Source organism: Alligator mississippiensis, chromosome 3, assembly GCF_030867095.1.
Source record: "Alligator mississippiensis isolate rAllMis1 chromosome 3, rAllMis1, whole genome shotgun sequence".
Classification (NCBI taxonomy): Eukaryota; Metazoa; Chordata; order Crocodylia; family Alligatoridae; genus Alligator; species Alligator mississippiensis.
Window position 1 is genome coordinate 278118061 of NC_081826.1, and position 21475 is coordinate 278139535.

At 40.1% G+C, this 21475-nt stretch overlaps 1 protein-coding gene across 1 annotated transcript in view; it reads right to left on the bottom strand.

Annotated features, from left to right (window-relative positions):
* WDR70 (WD repeat domain 70) overlaps positions 1-21475 on the bottom strand; it is a 255372-nt gene that overhangs the window by 157412 nt on the left and 76485 nt on the right. Inside the window, exons 8-9 of the mRNA XM_014594000.3 lie at positions 14367-14520; positions 5078-5154 (exon numbers count right to left, since the gene is read on the bottom strand). Coding sequence (XP_014449486.2) covers positions 5078-5154; positions 14367-14520 — 231 coding nt within the window. The remainder of the gene's footprint in view (positions 1-5077; positions 5155-14366; positions 14521-21475) is intronic.

Sequence of the window (21475 nt, forward strand, 5' to 3'; positions counted from 1 at the left end):
AGGCTGGTTCTTAGGGACTCAAGGAGGAAACAGACCTGCTCTGATATATCTGTGAAGCGAAATAAAGGCCAGCATCCTAAGCAATTTGCCTCCTCTCCAGAGACAGAAAAAACAAGAGCATGTAGCGCTCTCTCTCTCAGCTATCTCAATTTTCAGATGTTACAAATTTAACTTTACACTGAAAATTAATTTAAAGTGTGGCCCAACCTATGAGTTTAGTTCCTAAGCTGAGACATGGTACCCCCCAGAATGATTAATTGCTGGGAGCAGTTGAGTTCACTGCTTTTGTGGTCTCCCCCTAGCTTGCTCCTTTGGCCTTTTGGCTAGGGGCAAGCAAGACTTCAGGGCATCTGAACTCCAAGACTTCCAGACTTGGGGCTTACATGTAGGATGCGTGTCATGGATTTGGGAATGTTTGAAGCCCCAGACTGATGAGTCTGGGAGGAAGGATGTTTGCTGGTGGTAGTGCCATAAAGACTTGAATGTCTGAGCTCTGCTTAGTCAAAATTTGTAATATAATTCAAAACTGATTTGGTCTTGAAATTGAAATTTTATTTTAAAAAGGAGGGACCTACCACATGCATCTTAATGGGTGCTAATTCCAAAGCCCACTGCAAGACCCTATAACCACTGACCTACAAAAGGAAGTGTGGAAATAGGAAATGAGTAGTTTCTGCATACTTGGTGAAACTCCTTGCCTGGTGGAGAAAATATTGAAAAAACACCCCTGCTTTTGGCTGTCTCTTCAGTACAACTGAAGAAGGAGGTAACAAAAGACAAGTAAGACCCCACTTACTGCGGGATGCCCACAGCACTGGGACTGCTTTAAGCAATCCTAGACAAAATAGTGGTTTACTGCTCTTCACTGATTATGTTTAACACAGGGTCAGCAATCTACAGCACCCAGACAGGATCCAACCCATTAAGAGATTGCATCTCGCCCAGTAAAGTCTGACCAGCCCAAGGTTGCACCGTTCAGAGCCACTCATCCCCTCTGCTGCTCTCCTGTGCCAGGTACATATAGTGAGGGTAAACACAGATGGCTTGAACTGGAGGGGAGTGTGGGGGAGAAATTTGCAGGGTAGGGAGCCAGGTCACAAGCTCTTGACCAGGGCATCAGAATACTACTTGTCCCTGATTTAACAGAACAGGTTTAAAAGAAAAACTGGTCTAAATTGTTTGAGTATTTACTCATCTACATGCTGTGGGGTGCCTGAATGCAACATTGAAACCTTACAGCATCCAATCAAATGTAAATGTTTAACACTATATAAAGAGTTGAAAAAAAAGAAAACAATTTAAAGATGCATGGAAGAGAATTGGTATGAAGAATCTTACATTTGCCCAAGTCTTGGCAGCTGTGTGATCTAATTTGGATTTTTTTTTTTCATACCTAATATTACTTGTGAAACTATGAAGCATACCAACTGTTTTGAACATCATTTTATTTTAATATACCTAAGCCAAGTTTTCAACAACAGGAATCTAAGGTAAGGCTTTGTCTATATTTATAATACACCTAAACAAGGCTCTATTTTCAAAAGCAGTGAACACATGAAAACTCTCAATGGCCTCATTTAAATACATGTACATTATGTTCACACAGTAAATCTATGCTAAAATGCGACTCCAGGTGAATTTAATTGTTAAACCATTAAGTATGCATAAATTTCCTTTACCCGGATCTTACTGACCAGGCACTTGATAGCAGGTGGGTCCCTATTATGAGTTAAATATTTTTAATGAATTTCTGCAAACCTTAAATGGATGGCACGCCTTACAATGAAAGTCTCTTTTCACCATTCATGCACTGCAATCTTTTCCTAAACTTATATAAGCTGTGGAATCAGTAAAATATAATGCTAACTAAAGGAACAAAAATGTAGAGTTTGAGAAATTTGTTCCTTTAAGCACTCTGAAAATACAGTACTAAAGAAAGCAAATGTTTGGGACTAATGGTCTCCAGGCTAAATAGAAATCAGAAGTACTGTAATTAAATTGATGTTTGGTTTCTGGGGAAAGAGGTGGTTTCTCATTGCTCTTGAGTACCCCCCAGTAGCAAACCCATGAAGCAGCAGTTTTGCAGAACTAAACATGTTCTGTACAGCCAAGTAAAAGATGCGTACAGACATGCCAAGCAACAAGGAATGAAATGCTGTAAAATAGCAACAATTCAGTTCAAGGTCACTTAGAATAAAGGGAAGAGAGATCTACTTATGCCTTTGGTAGCATGGACCTAATACCACTCCCCCATCAATCCTGTTATAAATGACTGAGCCAAAGATGTCTTTTTTGTGTAGCTATTCACAAGTGGGCATTCCACTCCCCAACAGAACATAATGAAGACAGAATCTACTGTTTATTCAGCTATTTTCCACCGAAAAGTCAAGCCTTTTCTCTTGCTGTTCTTTGTTTTACATGCATTAAGAGCTTGACATATTTTTAATATACGTTTTTCTGAACATTCAAATTTCTGCAAATGTTTCGTTGCCCACAGGCCTATTCAACTAACAAAGCCAACAAATAAAAGAGATACAAACTTTGGATTAAATTAGGAATTCATGTTCTTGTACACTGGAACGTGAATGCACAATAATCAAGGAAAATTCAAATCTCACTTTTTGGACTGGATAGTATTAACTACATTTTAATAATAGTTTAAGTTAAAAAACTGTTTTTCTCGAGCACAACTCAATAATACAGTATTTTGACTGCTTCTTTCTAGATCTATTTATTTCTCTATTTAGCTCCAACCTTCATTGCTCCACAGTCTTTTCAAAGAGCCTGATTTTTTTTTACTTGGCAAAGCAATACCCTCTGAAATGATCCCAAAAATATTTTACGGCAGCTGTTTATTTAGTTCTGAGAACAGGATGGTTACAAGCAACCTTTGTTATTTTTTAGAACCATTCTTCCCCCAATCCATTCTATGACACTAACTATCCTTGATTTCATAGATTTCATAGACATTAGGGCTGGAAGGGACCCTGGAAGATCATCGAGTCCAGCCCCCTGCCCAAAGGGCAGGAAGTCAGCTGTGGTCATAGGATCCCAGCAAGATAAGCATCCAGTTTCATCTTGAAGGTGTTCAATGAAGGCACTTGAACCACCTCCGGTGGCAGGCTGTTATGAAAAAGACTGCGCTGAACACAGTGGGCGAAATTAATGGTAAAACTTCCATTGACTGCAAAAGAAATAGCTTATTTAATGTTTATTAAGGTAACACTTGGTACCATCCTTCGATCAATAGTATACTTTCAGAGAAGTATGGCTATTGACTAGCCATACTCTCAAATAGTACAAACAGAAATACATTCCCACATATTTGTTTCTTTCAAACTCTGGAGACGTTGGAGATGGAAGATATCCTAGCATGCTATCTTAACTGTCATGCTTGTCCTTCCTATGCTATGGATAACTGCTGAAAGTATTTTCTGCTTAAGCTTTAGCAGCATTTTTCCCTATCATGAAAGGGACCTGTTGCCTTGACAAGATAAATCAACATCAATGCACTGAAAATGTAACACAAAGTCCCCATTATTACTTGGCACATCCACAAGTTGGAAAAACCTGCTGCTAGCATGAAAGGACATGAAAAGTATATTGGATAGCTTCAAATACTTTTATTATGCCAGCCATTTAGTGTCTCAGAGAATGTAATTACACATCCATTTATAGCATTGTTTATCTGCATTTTACTCACTTGACCAGACGCTTTCAATTCACAGCAATTTAAGCATAAGGGTCCCACTGACTCCATATTTGGAATAAATTGCTAAGCACATGTTTATGCAGACAAAATTAGATAGTCTCGGGAATATATAATTTCTTAAATAGTTTGTCACAATCTAGAAAACTGTTAAGCTAAGTAAAAATATTAAATTTTAAAGTGATAAAGCAATAAAACTGCCTACATGTTTATAAGAGCAACAGAGGAGGGGGTGGGGAACCGGGGAAAGAGGGGAGGGTCCACAGACAGCAGCTAGGGAGCCCAGCATGAAGCACATGCAACTTTACTTTCACTTTCCCCAGACAGAGACTTAGTTAGAAACCACTGTTACCCTTTTCCCTCAATTATAATACAATACATTTCCATTAGCTGAATTTGGGGGAAATATGCATGTTCCATACAAGAAAATACAGTATAAAAAAAAACACAGGAGGTAGTGACGCTATCCTTCTGCACTGCTATTAGACTCAACCCTAACTACAGTTTCCTCCCCAGTAGTAATACTGTATTTTAGACCAATGCCTAATGAACGATTAATTTCATTAATGGAAGTTTCAACAAGGGTACTGCTTATAGTCAAAGTTGGGTTTTTTTTTGTGATTTGAACATTGTCTGCTAGGATCAAGATGGAGATGACAAAAGAAATCCCAATAGCATACTTAATATTAATACCAACCTCAGCCAGATTCAACCACGTCTTTAAAATCAAAGTGGTTTTCCCTACAAATCCATTAAAGCGTCAGTCCCTCCGTGGAAAAAATATTTTTGGAATTTTTGTCATTTGACATGTATTTCAATTTATTTAGCCCAGTCTTCTTCATAGTATATTATCACTGAAAGTAACACACAACGACAGAAATAAAGAATGTACAAAAATAAGTTAACTCTGGAAGCCAAATGATACCCAAGTCTTAGAATGGCTTCCAGATTTCAACAATATCTCAGGTGTGGGTAATACATAAGGGCACAGGTAAAAAAAAAAAAAAAAAGATACTGCACGACAAAGGGCTGTGGAGCTTTATCACGGGTCAGTTGTTCTCGCTCTTGCCTTGCAACCGCTTAACCAACTTTCAAAGAAAGAGAAGGAAAGAGTGGAAAGCTATCACAAATGAGCTTTCATTTACCACAAATTAAGAATATTCACATCGGCAGTTAACACAGAGCAGGAGATGCACAGTAAGACCCTGTTCTTTTTGTCTTGCAGTTACCTTTTTAAGTGCTCCTACCCTAAAAAGATTACAAATGACTCATTTTAATCACTTTACAAATGAGGAAAGTAAATGGGGAGAGAGAACAGCAAAGGCTGGCAAACCTTCATAAGTGAAGCAATGACACACCAATACTCACCCATCATTGGAACAAGTCAAAAATTCTTCCTTTATTTTGGGATGCCAACAACCTGTATTAAGCATTGCTGTATGACCCTAGAAAAATAAACACAGAGACAATAATCAAATTCTCAGGGAGGAGAAAGAAAAAAAAAGTTAAGAGTAGACATTTCACTCCATCTTCCTATTTTCAGGATCCCAGTCTAGAAATACCTTGCACTATGAAGTATAATTATTTCCAACTGCCAAATATTTCATCAGAAAACAGATGTCTTGTAACAGCCCTTCAAACAATAATGGGCTATAGATAAGGAACTATACTTCAGGTGTGAAATAGGCATTTTCAATTAACAACTGAATTTTCAGTTTCAAAGTAACATCTTAAACACTGTTGTGAGCTTTAGGAAAGGATGACAAAAACAAAAGAAAAAAGCTTACTGAAGGTAAGGGGGAATGGGTGGGGGATGGCATGAATTCATAAAGCTTGGAAATGCTGCTCTAGATGAACAACCTTTTCCTTGTGATTTATACCTAGTTGATTTTAAATGAAAACTAGAATTCAATTAAAATGCAGAAAACAGCATTTTAACTTTTTATTAAACTGCATTAAATGGGTTAGGCACTGGAGGTGAAACTTGTCATAATATATTTTGCTTTTAAAACTGATTTGTTAAACAAAGACAGTAACATTTGTAATAAATGAATTAAACTGACTGATTCTGGTCACAGTGTCCTTCATGTTCTTAAAACTAGTAGATTTCAGGCTCACATCTGCTTTTTATTCACTGACTGGAAGTGAAAAACAAAAATATATATATTTGGATTTTCAAAATGTTTTTGACAAGGTCCCTCACCCAAAGGCTTTTAAAATACTGAGTTGCCATGGGATTGAAGGAAAGGTTCTTTGGTGGACTGAGAACTGATTAAAGATAGGAAGCAAAAGGGTGGGGCTAAATGGTACCTATTCAGGATGGAGGGAGGTCAAAAGCATGGTCCCACAGACATTTGTGCTAGGCCCAGTTTTGTTCAATATTTTCATCAATGACCTGGAAATGGAAATGGGGTTGCACAATGAAATCTTGAAGTATGCAGATGATACTGAATTTATTTCACGTAATCTAATCCCAAAGTGACAGAAAAGAGCTGCAGAAAGATCTCACAAAGCTAAATGGGCAAAAAAATTGCAGATGAACTTCAATGTTGACAAGTCCTTTCCTTTTTCATGTCCTAGTGACAAGCTATTTAGCAATATTCACAGAATTATTAGAATCTGACAGGGCTGCACTGTGAATGTTTCTGCTACCCATGAATGTGACCATTGAGCTGTCAGCTGTGTGCCTATATATTTTAGTTGGTTTAATAAAAGATATCACATCTACCCAAAGAACCTTGCCTGCCTATATCCTTAGCCATCCCAGCCCCCCTAGTGACAAGTGGAAGGTAGTGCACACTGGGAAAAATAACCTCCATTATACGTACACAGTGTTGTGTTCTGAACTAGCTGTTATGACATGGGAAAGAGACCTTGGAGACACTGCAGATAGTTCTCTAAACCAGTGTTTCTCAACCAGTGGGACATGAAGGCCATCTAGGTGGGATGTGGAGAAGTGGCAGGCTTGCCGCTGGCACTTCTGCTGCCATGTGCTGCTGGCCCTTCCAGGTTTGCTCGTGGACTGGCTGCCAGGGGACCCCTCCCCATCCCCCCCGCCCCCACTCATTGTTTATTATGTTGGGACCAGAGTTTTGGGGACCAATGGTTGGTGGGACGTAATGTGGAAAAGGTTGAGAATTGCTGCTCTAAACCATCAGCTCAAAGTGCAGTAGTGACCAAACAAGCTAATAAAATGTTGGGCAACATTAAGAAAGGAATTGAAAACAAAATAGAAAATATAATCATAGCACCGTACAAATCCATGGTACACCCACATCCTGAATACTGTGTGCAGTTCTGGTCTCTGCATCTCAAAAAGGATGTAGTAGAAATAGAAAAGGTACAGGAAAGGGCAATCAAGATGATTAGGGGTTCACAGCAGCCAGTATTCCAAGAAAGAGTAAAAATGCTAGGATTTTTCAGTTTGGAAAGGAGAGGGCTTAGGAGGAATATGATACAGATCTACAAAATCATGAAGACTGTAAACAAAGCAAATTGGGAATACTAAAAGTAGGGGGCACCTGCTGAAATTAGCAGGAGACCAGTTTAAAACTAATAAGAGAAAGTATTTTTTAATGCAGCGCCTAGCTAACTTGTGGAATGTGTTACCACTGGAGGTTCTAGAGGTAGATAGTATAGCCAAATTCAAAAAAGGACTAGACTAATTCAGATGATACATCCATTAACAGCTATGAAACTGAACAGTCAGTGGTGCATCCTCTGGCACCTCAAACCAATGAAGGTGGATGCCAGGAAAGATACGACAGGATAGATCACTTTAAATATGCTCAGTTCATATGTTTTCCCTCTAAAGTAGTGGTACTCTACGTTTTGGCTTGGCAGTCTGGAAGAATGACATGGGGCCAGTTTGCACACTGGATCAGACCTGGCACGCTGGGATCGGGGCCCAGCACTGCCTCCACCTGACCCTGTGCACGAAGATTGGGGTCTGACTCCCTCCAGCCAGCCCCACACACTAGGATTGGGCTGCTTTACCTGTACCTGGCCCTAAGCATGGGGATTTGGTGCACTCTGTTTGCCTGGTCCCGCACACCAGGATTGGGCTCTGCACTGCTTCTGCTGGGCCCTGCGTGCCCAATCCGCCATGCAGGGCCACATTATCTGACTCCTGAGGCTCCTCATGTCAGGAAATTTGGGAACTGGTAGTAACAACTGCTGCCACTGCTCCCCTATTGCCAAATTTTCAAACACAGGGGGCATTTGTACACATGCGTGCGCCGCTGTGCCAGGTACTTTTAAAAGCGCCTGGCACTGTGGCACATACATTTGTATAAATGGTGAAATCCACGTCAATGCTGAGAAAATGGCGGCAGCATGCTTTTCAACTAGAAATGTGTTTTAGTTCAAAAGCACACCGCTACCACTTTCTGCACACTGATGTGTGTTTTGATGTTTATAGAAATGTATGTGATTCAGTGCCGAGCACGTCAACATGTGTACTTGTAGACTTGATTAACTGACTCTGCTCCGATGTGCTGGATATCCAGTATATTGGAGCAGACAATGATATGTGTATAAATACCCAGGGGGGACCTCATAGGCCAGATGACATGGCTCTGAAGACCAGCTGGCTGGGTGTTGAAACCCCTGATCTAACGCATCCACTTCTGCCACAGCTGGAGAAGGAATACTGGGCAAGACAGATCATTAGTATGACTTAGTATGGCACTTCTTATACTTTTACATTCTTAAGTTAAGAGCAGGAAATGTGCTAACACAACACCAGTACAGGGAAGGATCAGAGATGAATCATAGAATCATTGAAAATTAGGCTTGGAAGGGACCTCAGGAGGTCATCTAGTCCAACACCCTGCTCAAAGCAGGACCGTCCCCCAACTAGATCATCCCAGCCAAAGCTTTGCCTATCTGGGTCTTAAAAACCTCCACGGATGGAGATTTCACCACCTCTCTGGGTAACCTGTTCCAGTGTTTTACTACCCTCCTAGGGAGATAATTCTTCCTACTATCTAACCTAAACTTCCCTTGCTGCAACTTGAGACTATTGCTCCTCGTTTTGTCATCCACCACCACTGAGAACAGTCTAGCTCCATCCTCTTTCAAACCCCCCTTTATGTAGATGAAAGCTGCTATTAAATTTCCTCTCAGTCTTCTCTTCTCTAGACTAAATAAGGCCAGTTCCCTGAGCTGTCCTCAGAAGCCATATGCCCCAGCCCCTGAATCAATTTGTTGTCCTCTGTTGGACTATTTCCAATTTGTCCACATTCTTTCTGTAGTTGAGATGCAATGAAGTGCACTTGCTGATTACAGTGAGGGTCTGGTTTAAATCACAGGCCCAGTTTGCTAATATTGTGGCATGATCATGGCAGGGGCAGCCATTTTCATGTCCAGATTGTGGTGTCCCATCCCCCCCACAACCCCCCGATTGGCTGAGGGGACAGGTTGAGGCCAGGTTTAATTGCAGCTCCCATGGTCACTGGTTACTGATGAAAAGATCATGGGGAAGGTGTCACTAAAGGGACAAGTGAAGGAGAGAGCTTGGGGATGGGTTTTGCTGGCTGGAGAATGTCTGCAGCCGCCATTGTGCTGCAACAAAATGCTGCAATATGGCCGTTTGCTGGGGCCAAGTGACTATATCTTGGCATTTGGCTGCAAATTGTATTTTTCATGAAAATCACTTAATATTGTGATTTTCACAAAAAATGCACAATAGCTATTTAAACCAGGCCCTAATTATAGTATAACCAGGAACCAACAGAATTACATGGGCCAAGAAAAAGGCAAATATGATTCTAAGAGCTGCAGGGCAAGATATTTCCACTAGAGATGGGAAAATTAAGTACTGCTGAACTCCCATGTTGACAGCATTTAATTTTGGGCATCCATGTTTAAAATTAGTAGTGCTCAACCTCTGGAGGGGGAACAGTGGCAGCAGTAACTGCCACCACTTCCAAAGTCAATTGCTGTGGCTGGATCCAGCTAATGGGGCTGGGCTAGTGAGCAGGGTTGCTACAAGGCTGGATCCAATATGGGCATCCCAGAAGGTTGAGCACCACCCACTGTTTAAAGATTAATTCAAACTGGAAGAGGTCCAGACAAGGGATATTAGGATGATCAGAGGAATGGAGAGCATACATACATGAGACTAGCAAAATGAAGGCTGACAGAGAATATGACAGCTGTCTATAAATATATCAGAGAAAAAACAAAACAATGTTGACAAGAAAACATGGCTATAAAACTAGCAACGAATAAACTTAGGCTAGAAATTATGAGATTCTGAGCCCCACTCTCTTAAGGACTACGAAACAGAAAAAAAATTCCAATAAGACCACAGGGAACAAAGTGACTACTTTTAAGATGCATCTTGAGAAGTTTTTAAAAGGAGACTATACAATGCTGTTGTTTGTAACAACAGCGGCTAGATTTCATGAGTCTTCAAGCCCCTTTGTATCCTGTATGCTCTGTTCTTATATAATGGTCATACTGATAAGTTACACTGTGCCTACAGTTATGCTGACATTATGAGGCAGTCCTTCTCTGTGTGCACTTTTAACAAAGAGAAATGTACAGTATTATGTAAGATTCATTCAGATGCTTTGTATTCAAATCCCAAATACCAAAGAAATAGGGTATTCTGTTTAAGATTATTCCTCCTGTGCTGCCAGTGTATAAGTCCCATTCAAAATTACTGAGCACCAACAGTAACTTTCACCAGGCATTTTATACATACACTACAATTCCTTCTTGTCCACTGCACTCTCAGGCTGTTTTCCTCAAACACCTATTAGTCAGTCAATTTTTATTAAGATATGTCATCTGCTTCTCTTTTCTCATTGGTTTATATTTTTAATTATTTTGCCATTCCTTTTCCGTTTTTTTTTCCTTTTGCAAATTGGTAGAAATCACCATTGCCAACTAAAGACTTCACAGTTTTTCAGTACTGCTGAACGCGGATGGATGGAAAAATTTATAGTGACAAAGGTGCTAAATCATAAGCCTTTGGGATTTTCATACTTACAGATCCTTCACTAGAAACTGCCATAGCACAAAGGTGCCACCTTAAACTACATCAGCCCAGGTCCCTTCGAAGTTGGTTGTTAACAGACTACTCTTGCATCACCTTGGAGTTAATTTAGGAAGGGTTTTGAGTAGTGTAACTAAAGCCTAGAAACAAATGTGAAATAAAATGAGAGATTCTGATTTTTGAAGTTAAAGCAGTGGTTCTCAAACTTTTTAGATTCAAGGCACACCTTGGAAATACCAGGTCTTAGTTTTCACCTGGTTTTTAACTATGGAAAAGTAATAGACCACTTCTTTGTTGCAAAGAACTCAGAAAGATACCAACATGTCAGAATGGTTTTGACACTCTGGATTCCTATTTGAAACTTTTGGGTTTATCTTGCGAAACACGTTTGCTGTAATATCCTGGTTGAGAATCACTCATGAAAGTAGTCACAGCCATTTCTTCAATGCAGAAATATAAGCTGGGGGATACTGTACCAGAATGTAAGCTGATATAAGGGCTGTCCAACTTGTTGCACCATATGGATGCTCTCCCACTGCACCATACCGTGCTGTACAAGAGGCCCCTGACCCCCTGAGTCATGGGTTCAGTTGGACCCATAGGCTGTGCCACCATGCCTGACCCGCAGGGGTAGGGGTAAGAAGCAGAAGCTGGAGGAGACCCTGGTAGCAGATCAGTGTGGGGAGTGCTGCCTGGTCAGGACTGCTCATGCTGCAAATTAACCCAGGTAGCCTGCAAGCTGTGAGCTGGGACAGCTCTGTTTTAAAGCAATTAACAAGATAAATGAAAAAAGAAAAAGCCTCTTAAGAATATGGCCTCTACCCAGTTCCCTTGTACATTAAGTACATACTTAATGTAAGGATACATTCCTACAAAGAGAAAGAATGACTTCCACGATACTGCATAAAAAGCACACCTGCAAAACTAACATGGAATAGTTTCATTTTAAACATAAAATTACAAATGAAGTTGAAAAAATACATTAAAGATAGCAGGCAATGTGCACCAAAAAGGTAAAATGGCAGCATAACAGCATACAGCATTTTGATTATAGGACCATATTATAATAAAATTTCAAAAGTTAACAACAACAAAAAATTTGAACAAGAACTAAAAGAACAGTTATTCTTAGATGGCTTTATATATATATATATTATATATATTTCACTAGCCAAAAGAAATAGTGATCTGACAAGAACAGCAACAAGCAATGCAGTATTTAGGCTAGCTACATGGCAGTAAGCTTTGTAAGTACTAAATAAAGCAACTTTATCAAAGATCTGAGCTTTAGAATTTTTTGTATATTTGGATTATAAATTTTGAACTATTTATAAAATGGATGTAATTTAAATTATTTATGTAAACAGAAGCCTTATCACATGTAAGATGTTGAGAAGAAAGAGGACAGATTGGCTAAACTGCTAAAATACGTACACGTGTGTGTGTGTGTGTGTGTGTGTGTGTGTGTGTGTGTGTGTGTGTGTGTGTGTGTGTGTGTGTGTGTGATTGCTAGAGGCAAGGATTTCTTAGGGTGATAACTTTAATTGGACCAACTATGAAGCTGGGATAGAGTTCAACAAGCTTTTGAATGTAAGACATTCTTCCTCACGTCAGTATAGCTGTCTTTCTAATAGACAGGTTTTCATTCTATCCCCCACATAAAGCTAGAAAATAAAAATAGCTATCCTGAAAAGGTTATGAGCTAGCCCTTCACTATACGCACTTTTAACCAATAAGAAAGAAAAATGCATATTGTTCATTCAGTGTTTGACAGTCAAGTGACAAAGAGTAAGACAAGATGTCCGTGGTATCTAAACAGGAAGAGACCAGAAGTGGGTCTGAAGAGTAGGTAAAAGGAGAGGAAAACTTATAGTCAGACATAGTAGACCCTAGCTCAGGGGTCAGCAACGTTTTTGGGCAGAGTGCCAAAAACACCTAAGACCTTGACTTGTAAGATGTTGGTGTGCCAAAGGTGGATGGTGAGGGAGCCACAAGAGGCCTAATCCTTGTTGTGGCAGTGCAGTCTTGGCCCCTTCCCCACCAACCACCCAAGGCACACGTGCCAAACAAAATGCCTTTGAGTGCCATGCTCTTAAACCTGTGCCAAGGGTTGCTGACCCCTGCCATAGCTCCTCTTTGTATCACAAGGGAATGGAGCTTTGAGACAGGACTTCTCTGGCTCCTACTGCCAGCTAAGGGATAGGAAAGAAAAGAAGCCAGATGGTTCTTGCATCCTACCCCTCAACTTTAAGTGTTTCTGGGTATATGGAGATAACCTTGCTCCAACAGCTGTCCTAACTCCACCCTTATAATTGAAGTATATTTGTTTGTATTTCCAGGACGCAGGTGTCTGAGCAATTGCCTGTTTTGTTGAACAGAAAGGAGTTTCCTTCCTACTGAGTTGAAGTGATGGGGTCAACATTTTTTCCCTTCCTTAAAGCATTGCTGATATGGTTACATTAAAAAGAGTACAAAGATAAACTCTAACATTAAGAGGTAACCTAGAAATGTTTAAGTCATAACAACTTGTGATTGGTGACTACTTTGGATAAAGACTAAACAGTGCCAGCCCCTGGAGTTATATAGGACATTCAGCTTCCCCTTTTGCCTTTAAGAGGAAGAAGAGACCTGGAGTCTTTGTGGACTGAGATCCCCCTGGGGCAAGAGTATTCAGAAATGCTCAGGAGCTTCCCTGAGTTATTGGTTATAATGGTACATGCCGTTCAGTACTTGCTCTGGCCCCAGTTCAATGCTTGGTGTACAAAGTTAAGCTAAGTAAGTTGCAGCCCATCCCCTTGTATTTCATTTGTCATTTATGTCCTGATTCATCTCACATAAATAGCTTCTAATCTAAAGGAAAACAAGCGCGACTCACAGGAAGGAGCAACATGACATGTAATGGTCTCTCCCCAATTTAATTAAATTTAATTTACTCTTTCCTCCCACCTCCATTTTTTAATTTTTCTATTTCACATTTCATCTTTCAAGTGAGAAAAAAAGTACATGCACTGCATGATCTGTTAGTGTGAAAGACAGAAAGATGAAAGGGAACAAGTATTAAGAATTCTGGGTTAAACTAAATTTTGCATTCTTCCCGGATTATTTGAGAAGCTGAGAAGGAAGCCACACACACACACACACACACGTGTAGACACCCCATCTCCTACCACCAGAGCTAAAAATTACTTAAGTGCAAGTATGAATAACATAGGCTGCCAGTCTGTCATGCCTAGAAACATGAGGCCTTTTTCCTTGGGCTTCAGTTCTCAGTTGTACTGACAATCTTCAGCAGAATTCCAAACTAAGCAGGGCTACAGCTAAACTAAGTTCTTCCCACTGACTTATGGGCGTGCAAGAACCTTCCGTTTTCTGACAGGTCTTCTCTAGTCCTCCTACAGGCCATCACCTAGGAGTCCCCCTGTCCAGTGCCTTTTATAGGAGCTAACCTGTTTCATCTAAAAACTTCCTTCCTTAACTGAGCTCCTTCCACCTCCAGAGGAATCAGGTACCCATCAAATCGCCTGACTTCTTCCCCATAGCAACAGATAAACCCTGGTTCCAGACCCCGATTCTTGACGTGTTAGACCATCTCACTAGAGGAAGACAAATATTGTTCTCTTCTTGCACAGACTAGAGTATTTCATAATTTACCTTGGTGTTTGCCATGTCCACTATGTACTGGTCACCTTTGACGCATTCCATTACTGGAAAGCCATCTCTGTCAAGAACTTTAGCTTGAGAGTTACCAGAGACGACAAGAATGACATCTCCTGTGCTGCTATACTGCAAAGATTTGATCTGGTGACTGGGGGGAAAAAAAGAAAAGAACATTCACATTTCAGTTGAATACAATTCTGGTAAGCTAATGTTATGGTTGAAATGCAGCAGCAGTGGGAAAACAAATGCGTTATAAAGAAACAGAAACTTATAACTGTAGAAAAACCTGACATCCAAAGATCAGAAGCCACACCTGCAGTTAAAAAATAGTTTTTGCACAAGACGTTCCTACCGGATCACAACAATGTTAAATCCAAGGTTTCATTTCCCAGACATTTACTGTAAGGCTACTCCTGCTAACTCTAGGAAACAGCAGAACAGTCAAACGAATTGGCTTTTCAGGGCAGATGTTCCCTTTTATCTATACTCTCTAAAGCAACAAGTATTATATAAATAACTATGAACAAGGTTCCAAAGCTACATTTGCATGCTCAACAGTATGCTGGGAAACCAGTCATTTCTCAACATTTGGCCATCTTTTCTCATGTACAGGAATGCAGATATGTCAAAGGCAAAGACAAAGCTAAAACCACAACCCTCTCTATACACCCATCTCTATACAGAAAGCAATGCCATGCTAAAAGAAGGACATAGGTGGTCAGAAAAAGGAGATGCTTCCAAAGGATGTAAACTATATATTTTTCTAATTCTCTTCTCTAAATCAGACTGATAATGCCATACCTAGTTTAGCTTATGAGAAGTGTAAATTCAGATAGTCTAAACAAACTGAATTTTGTTTGAAACCCATTTTTTGTCTGGGGACATTATCAAGGGTAACAATTAAGGAGAACTACTGAAGATTAAAGAGCATCTGCAGCTGACATCCAATCCCTTTCAGTCTCAACCTTGAGACATGGACAAAGATGGTCTCTCTTCAAGAACTGAATAGCCATCCAGCTCCAGACCAAGGAGAAGAGGAGTGTGAGCAGTAGACATAACAGCAATCCAGTGTCTTTTTAAAATTGTGGATTTTTAAAGTGAAAAACTTAATTTTTCAATTAAACCGAAATATTCTGAGCATACAGGCAACATGCACACAAAACCTCCTCTACTGCCTACAGAGAACACAAGGTTTCAGGATGATTTTTTCTGAAAAAAATTACGCTTTTTACTCGCATGACGCACACACCTTTTCCCCAAAAATCAGCCCCCAAGATTTGGGTGCATGTCATAAGTAGGAAAGCTCCTTAGAATAGAAGCACCCTGCTTTGATGCTTTTTCCATTGTGCAATAGCAGTACCATTACTACTCAGGCAGCACAGGAAGTCAGTTGACTTAATGACTCATCATACTTCATTCCACAGGGGTTAACAATTGTGCCCTGTTTATAATAATCTTGATGTTCCACTAATCATGCTAACCTTTCTTTGGACAATTTTGCAATCTGCTAGCTGTTGTTGGTGTCTCTTCTTTCACAGCCTTGGAGATTCTTCAGCTCTTTTCAAAAACCATAGTTCTACCCATGGAGACCAGTTTTCATCAGCAGCTTGCATTTCAGTTTTTGGTTAAGCAGGAAAAGGCAGGGTTGAGCAAGCTGAAGATTAAGTTTTGTCCCTGCCCTATGCAGCTGTAACTCTAGAAATATCTTTTTCTCTTCATTCTGCTGTCATAAAAACAATATGTATATCATATTTGCGTGTGTGGTATGTGAAAATATATGGTAGTAGAAGCTGTTAAGCTGGGAATGGAAATTAAGTAATAAGGTTAACTGTAAAGCTACTGTGATTTTATATTAGAACAAAAACCTAAAATGACTAGAGTCCATCTCTGCTACTGAAATTACAGCTAAGTATATTGACATATCAATTCAGAATGATTTCAAAAGGAATTTAAGTTCAACAGTGTCACAAGGAAGTTAACTCAGTTTTTAACTCAAGCACTAAAATTGACATGCTACAGTGAAGGAGGCTTGGTGCCATCACGTTGCTTTCTAGAAGAAAGGATAGAGATAAAAACATGCACACCTCACTGAAAGGAAAAACTCTTGCTAATAAATAAAAGAAATGTAAGTATATGGCAGATGTACATGATGAGTCAGCACTATCACTTTGAGCTGTGCAGAAGTCACCAAATCCTACATGATAGAAATGATAATACCCAAACAAACTTTCAGGCACTGTTTTAGAATGGTTTCAGCTGAAAAATAAATTCTTGAAGCTATTTTAAAGCTTCTCTCCAAATTGCATGTTAAATGGTCAAATTCCAAGTTCAGATGTGAAAATCTCTTTATAGGTAGGGCTTGTTTTACTAAATACAGTAAAAAAAAAAAAAACCATTCAGAAACATTACTGAACACTGAACCCTTATTTGGTACCATAACAATTTCAGTGAAGCAAATAAAGAGCATGGAAATAAGTTATCTTGTTAGACAAGCTGTTAAAATACAAAACTGTTTGTACTTTGGCATTAATTTTACTGCTGAAAAATCAGTTTAAGGCAAATTATAGGTATGGCTTCAGTCATAATGTTAGTTGCATCTCTTACTAAAAGGACATGCATTTTCAGTCCTACAGCTGACCTGAGTCACTCACTTCATCATGATATACATAGTGCAAAAGTGATGCTGTAGCTGTGATAGTCCAGAAATTATGTAAGAGGAAAGGATTTCTTAGGGTGTTATCTTTTATTGGACCAACTATGTAATTGGAATAAGAGTTAGACAAGCTTTCAAATGCCAGATATTCTTCCTCAGGTGTGATCACCAGGAACTAAACGTTGATATTGGTCCTATAGTACATTATATTTCACCTGGCTCCTGAATTTTTTTTCCCACACACAAAAGGTGAGAATGACTTCCTCCTTTTCAATATTCCTTGATCTCTCAGTAATCAGCTTGTTGGTTCTGCTAAATGTGGGTCTGCTACCTCTGGGAATCTCTCTCGCCTCCTCCCACTACTACATAGTTCTCCTTACTATGCTATGCCTGACAACATTTTGCATTCAAAAGCTTGTCTTCTTCTTTGGCAATCCCTCGCAGTCAAGGATGGCTGTCTTCTATGAGTGTCTTATCTGTGTGTCTGAAGATGGCTGATGCGGCCTAGCTGGGATTGACAGACTCTACTGCAGCTCGGACATGCGTTTGGTCTGTGACATGCAGTTTCTGCGGCTCATGCTTTTCCACCTCCTGTTGTTGTCATGAAGTTTCAGAATACTGAGATGTCTGCAGCACGCTTTTCCTCCATTTGCGGCAGTCCTGAGTGATAGTCTCCCATGAGTTGATATCAATGTTACATTTTTTTAAGTTGGCCTTGAAGATGTGCCTGAAGTGCTTTTCCTGCCCTCCTCTTAAGCATATGCCTTGGCTGAACTGGAAAAATAAAACTTTTAGGAGTCTCAAGTCAGACATCTGGATGACATGGACAGCCCAAAGATACTGATGTTGAATAATCCTCACCTCAATACTCATAGTGTTTACTTGTAGGAAAACACTAACATTGGTGTATCTGTCTTCCCACTGGATTCAGAGAATCTTCTACAGACAGCATTGATGGTATTTCTCCAATAATTTTAGATGTCTCCTGTATGTTGTCCACGTCTCAGCTCTGTACAGCAAGGTGGGGATCATGACTGCTTGATAAACTATGAGCTTGGTTTTGGATCTGATGTTGCGATCTTCGAACACTCATTTCTTCAGGCATCCAAAGACTGTACTTGCACATTTCAGGCCATGTTGGATTTCTTCACTGATGTCAGCCTTCTATGAGAGATGGCTGTCTCACTCTATACAGCTTGTCTAACTCCAGCCCAACCACATAGTTTGTCCAATAAAAGAGATCACCATAAGAAATCCTTGCCTTACTAAGATACCCAATTTCTGCAGTGATCTGAGCAACATTCCCAAATCAAGCTCATAAAGCAGAACATGGCTGTTCAATTTGTAAAACAAGAAATAAGAATTACTTGTTGGAATAATTCCAAGATACCCAGGATTAATTGAAGTAAGGTTGGGAGGGCTCTTTTAATGAAAAACAATTAAGCTGTCAATGATCAAAAACCCATTTCTATTCTTACCAAAGTGTTTCAGTAGCTTTTCTCAGTATTCAACTAATGGATTATGACTCAAAGCATGTTAAAACCCTTTCCAACAACTTTGGACTGTGCTTCCCTAGAGTGCTTTAGTCAAGATCTTCAGTGGTCATGTTTCTGCAGAATTTCTTGCTTCAGATGAAGAAGAGACTACTTTGGATGCAAACCTTGGCAAATTTTTCCTTTGTTTTTAAAGGAACCTAAGGAAATCATTACTGAAATAAATGTTGAATTTTGGTTGTTGAGCATGCATGAAAATGTGTCACTTACTAACTTCATACTTTAGGATTCATGGGGCAATGTCCTTATAAACTGACACATAATTAACTTTTCTTCCCCACTCCAACTGTGCTAGCTAAGGGTTATTTGTTAACAGTAGCTTTATTTAATACCTCAGCCCCATAACTGAGAATTAGTGTTCAGAATATATGACATACTATAGCATATATTAAAGAGGTTTTCTCTGAACACAGCAATGTAAAGGCTTTTTTACCATCATTTCAAGGATCTCTGGCAAACCTAGCTGTATTTGTCTTATGACACAAAAGCCAAAAACACTTCAAACATCCTATTATGCAATCCAAACTAGCAGCCAAAAATCATTATGAACTTGAGGTTTGAATAAAACTGGATATTAATGTATGCCAAATGCTACTTCATAGACTAAATGTAGGCTGAGGGTACAAAAAAAAAAAATCAGGGCTGAAAGAAGGTTCAATATACCTCCAAGTTTATAGTCATAACTTTAAGCAGCTTCTTGACTGCCTGACTGGCTAGGAAGAAATAAACTTATCTTTGCACTGTAGCAGTTTGAAAAAGATGGGAAATTTTCATAGTTCACAGTACCCGTCAGTCCGTGAGCCAGATGCAGTGAGTAGTCGTGACCCAGTGCCCAGCACAGGCGTAGTAAGCACCATCAGGCCACATAGAGGGGGGTTGGGAAGCCCAGAGCTAAGCCAGCCTTGCAGGGCAAGGGGGTGTGGCTTGGCCCAACAGGGGAAAAGGGGGCAAGGCCTAGCCCAAACCCAGTCACATGGGTAGGGGGGAAAGCGGGGTGTGGGCCAACGTTCCACAGCCGGCATCTGGTCTGTAGGCCAGAGGTTGAGCATCCCCAGTGTACACTAGAAAAGGCAGAAATGAAAGCTCCTACAGGACAAGACAAAGGTGGTCAAGGGTATTAGGCTCGGAGGAAGCACTAGAAAAGATTTCCAGTAGGGATGAAACAATGGTTGATTCAAGACTTCTCGAGTCCAAGAAGGCTGTAGGGGGAGAGGGGACCACAAGCCACAGAGCAGGGAGTGCTAGGGTGCTGCCAAGGGGATCAGCAACACACAGCAGAAGAATGTACAGTGCAAGGTGGAGAAAGTATCCCCGCCACTACATGCTGCCACGGGCCTGATCCAATTTCTTTATGGGCCAGATCCAGCCTACAGGGCAGTTTGCCAACCCTTGCAAGAGGATTTTCTACTAACATAATTGCTCGATGCATCTGTTAGGGATAAAGAGAACACATACTGAACCACGATTTGAGAAATTTCACAGTTCAGGTGTGATATGAGCAATTCTGATTTGTGATGGAATCCATATTACCTGAAGAACATTTTTTGGTCTGACAAAAAGATACCACTGTCAGTGGTAACGAATACCATCTCACAGATGACTTGTAGCCCCCCCCCCCCCCCCGTTTGGACCTGTGGTCTTTTGACTTACTCTTTGATTGCAAGCTGTTGGGCACAAGTTTCATCTCTTGTTTAGAACTGTTAGTTCTGTTTGTACTGCACCTAGATCTAGTCCAAGACTAGGGCTCCTATGTTCTATGGCAACACAAATAATAAAAACAACTATATCAAGCAAATGTGTTCAGGTACCAAGAAGGATATTTTCAAGGCCTGTTAGCTAAAAAAGAAACTTAGGGCAATAGGCAATAAAAAGCTTTTATAATCTAAAATATTGGTTCCATAAGCAGTATGTGTGTACGGCCCCAGCAGTTACTGTTTTTCAGATATTTACTGGACTACTCCCAAGAATGAGGCTCTGTACAGGCAGTTTTTAAAGGAAACGTATTTGGTTCTTATTAGTATTAAAATATGAGCCTTGAGAAATTTAAAAAACCAGTTCACTTTAATGGTGTTAATTCAAGTCTTTTTAAGCATAACTCTATCAAACTTTTCAAAGACAGTATCTTCTGTCAATTATGCACAAATGGATATACCATATTTTCTTGCACATACCAAGCCCCAGAATAAAATATGTATCTTGTTTTTGAATGGCAAAAGGAAAAAAAGATCTTTTCTTGAAGTAAGTAAATAAGTAGGAGAAGCTAGGGAGCCAGGCCTGCTCATTATTCTGCTGCCTGCAAATCCTGTGCTGATTTTCCTTTTACTTTGGCAGGCAAGGCAGATACTGCTTTTACCATATTTCTTGCATATGTTCACACTGAAATTTCCAGTAGTTGGCTTTTTCTTTAAAAAAGCTGTGCGCTGTATGTGAGAAAATGCAATATATGCATAATAAAGATTTGCCTTTATAATAGGAGGCCAGGTTTGAAGGTACAGGTTTTATTAAAAAAAAAATCTAATTTTGAGAATAAATTAACAGCATAATCTGACACCTGTGCACAAACAGCATCTGGGGCAATATGGAATTCTTATACATCCTAACAGTAAAACAAAATGAAAAACTAAAAATGTTAACTGCACTACCAATTAAAGGTGCACCGATAGAGATTTTTTGGGCTGATACCTAGGGCCAATTTTTCAGGAGCCATATTGGCCAATACCGATCCAATTTCATTATGCAACTGGACAGCTTGGAGACCAGCATCGGGCTGGGAAGTCTGGCGTGGGGGAAGGGGTGGAGGAAGGGAAGGGGCGTGGAGGGGGTACAGATCAAGGCCCCCATGGTGAGGGAAGGAGTGGGGCTGGGGCAGGAGCTGCTCAGCCAGGGCGGGGTGGGTG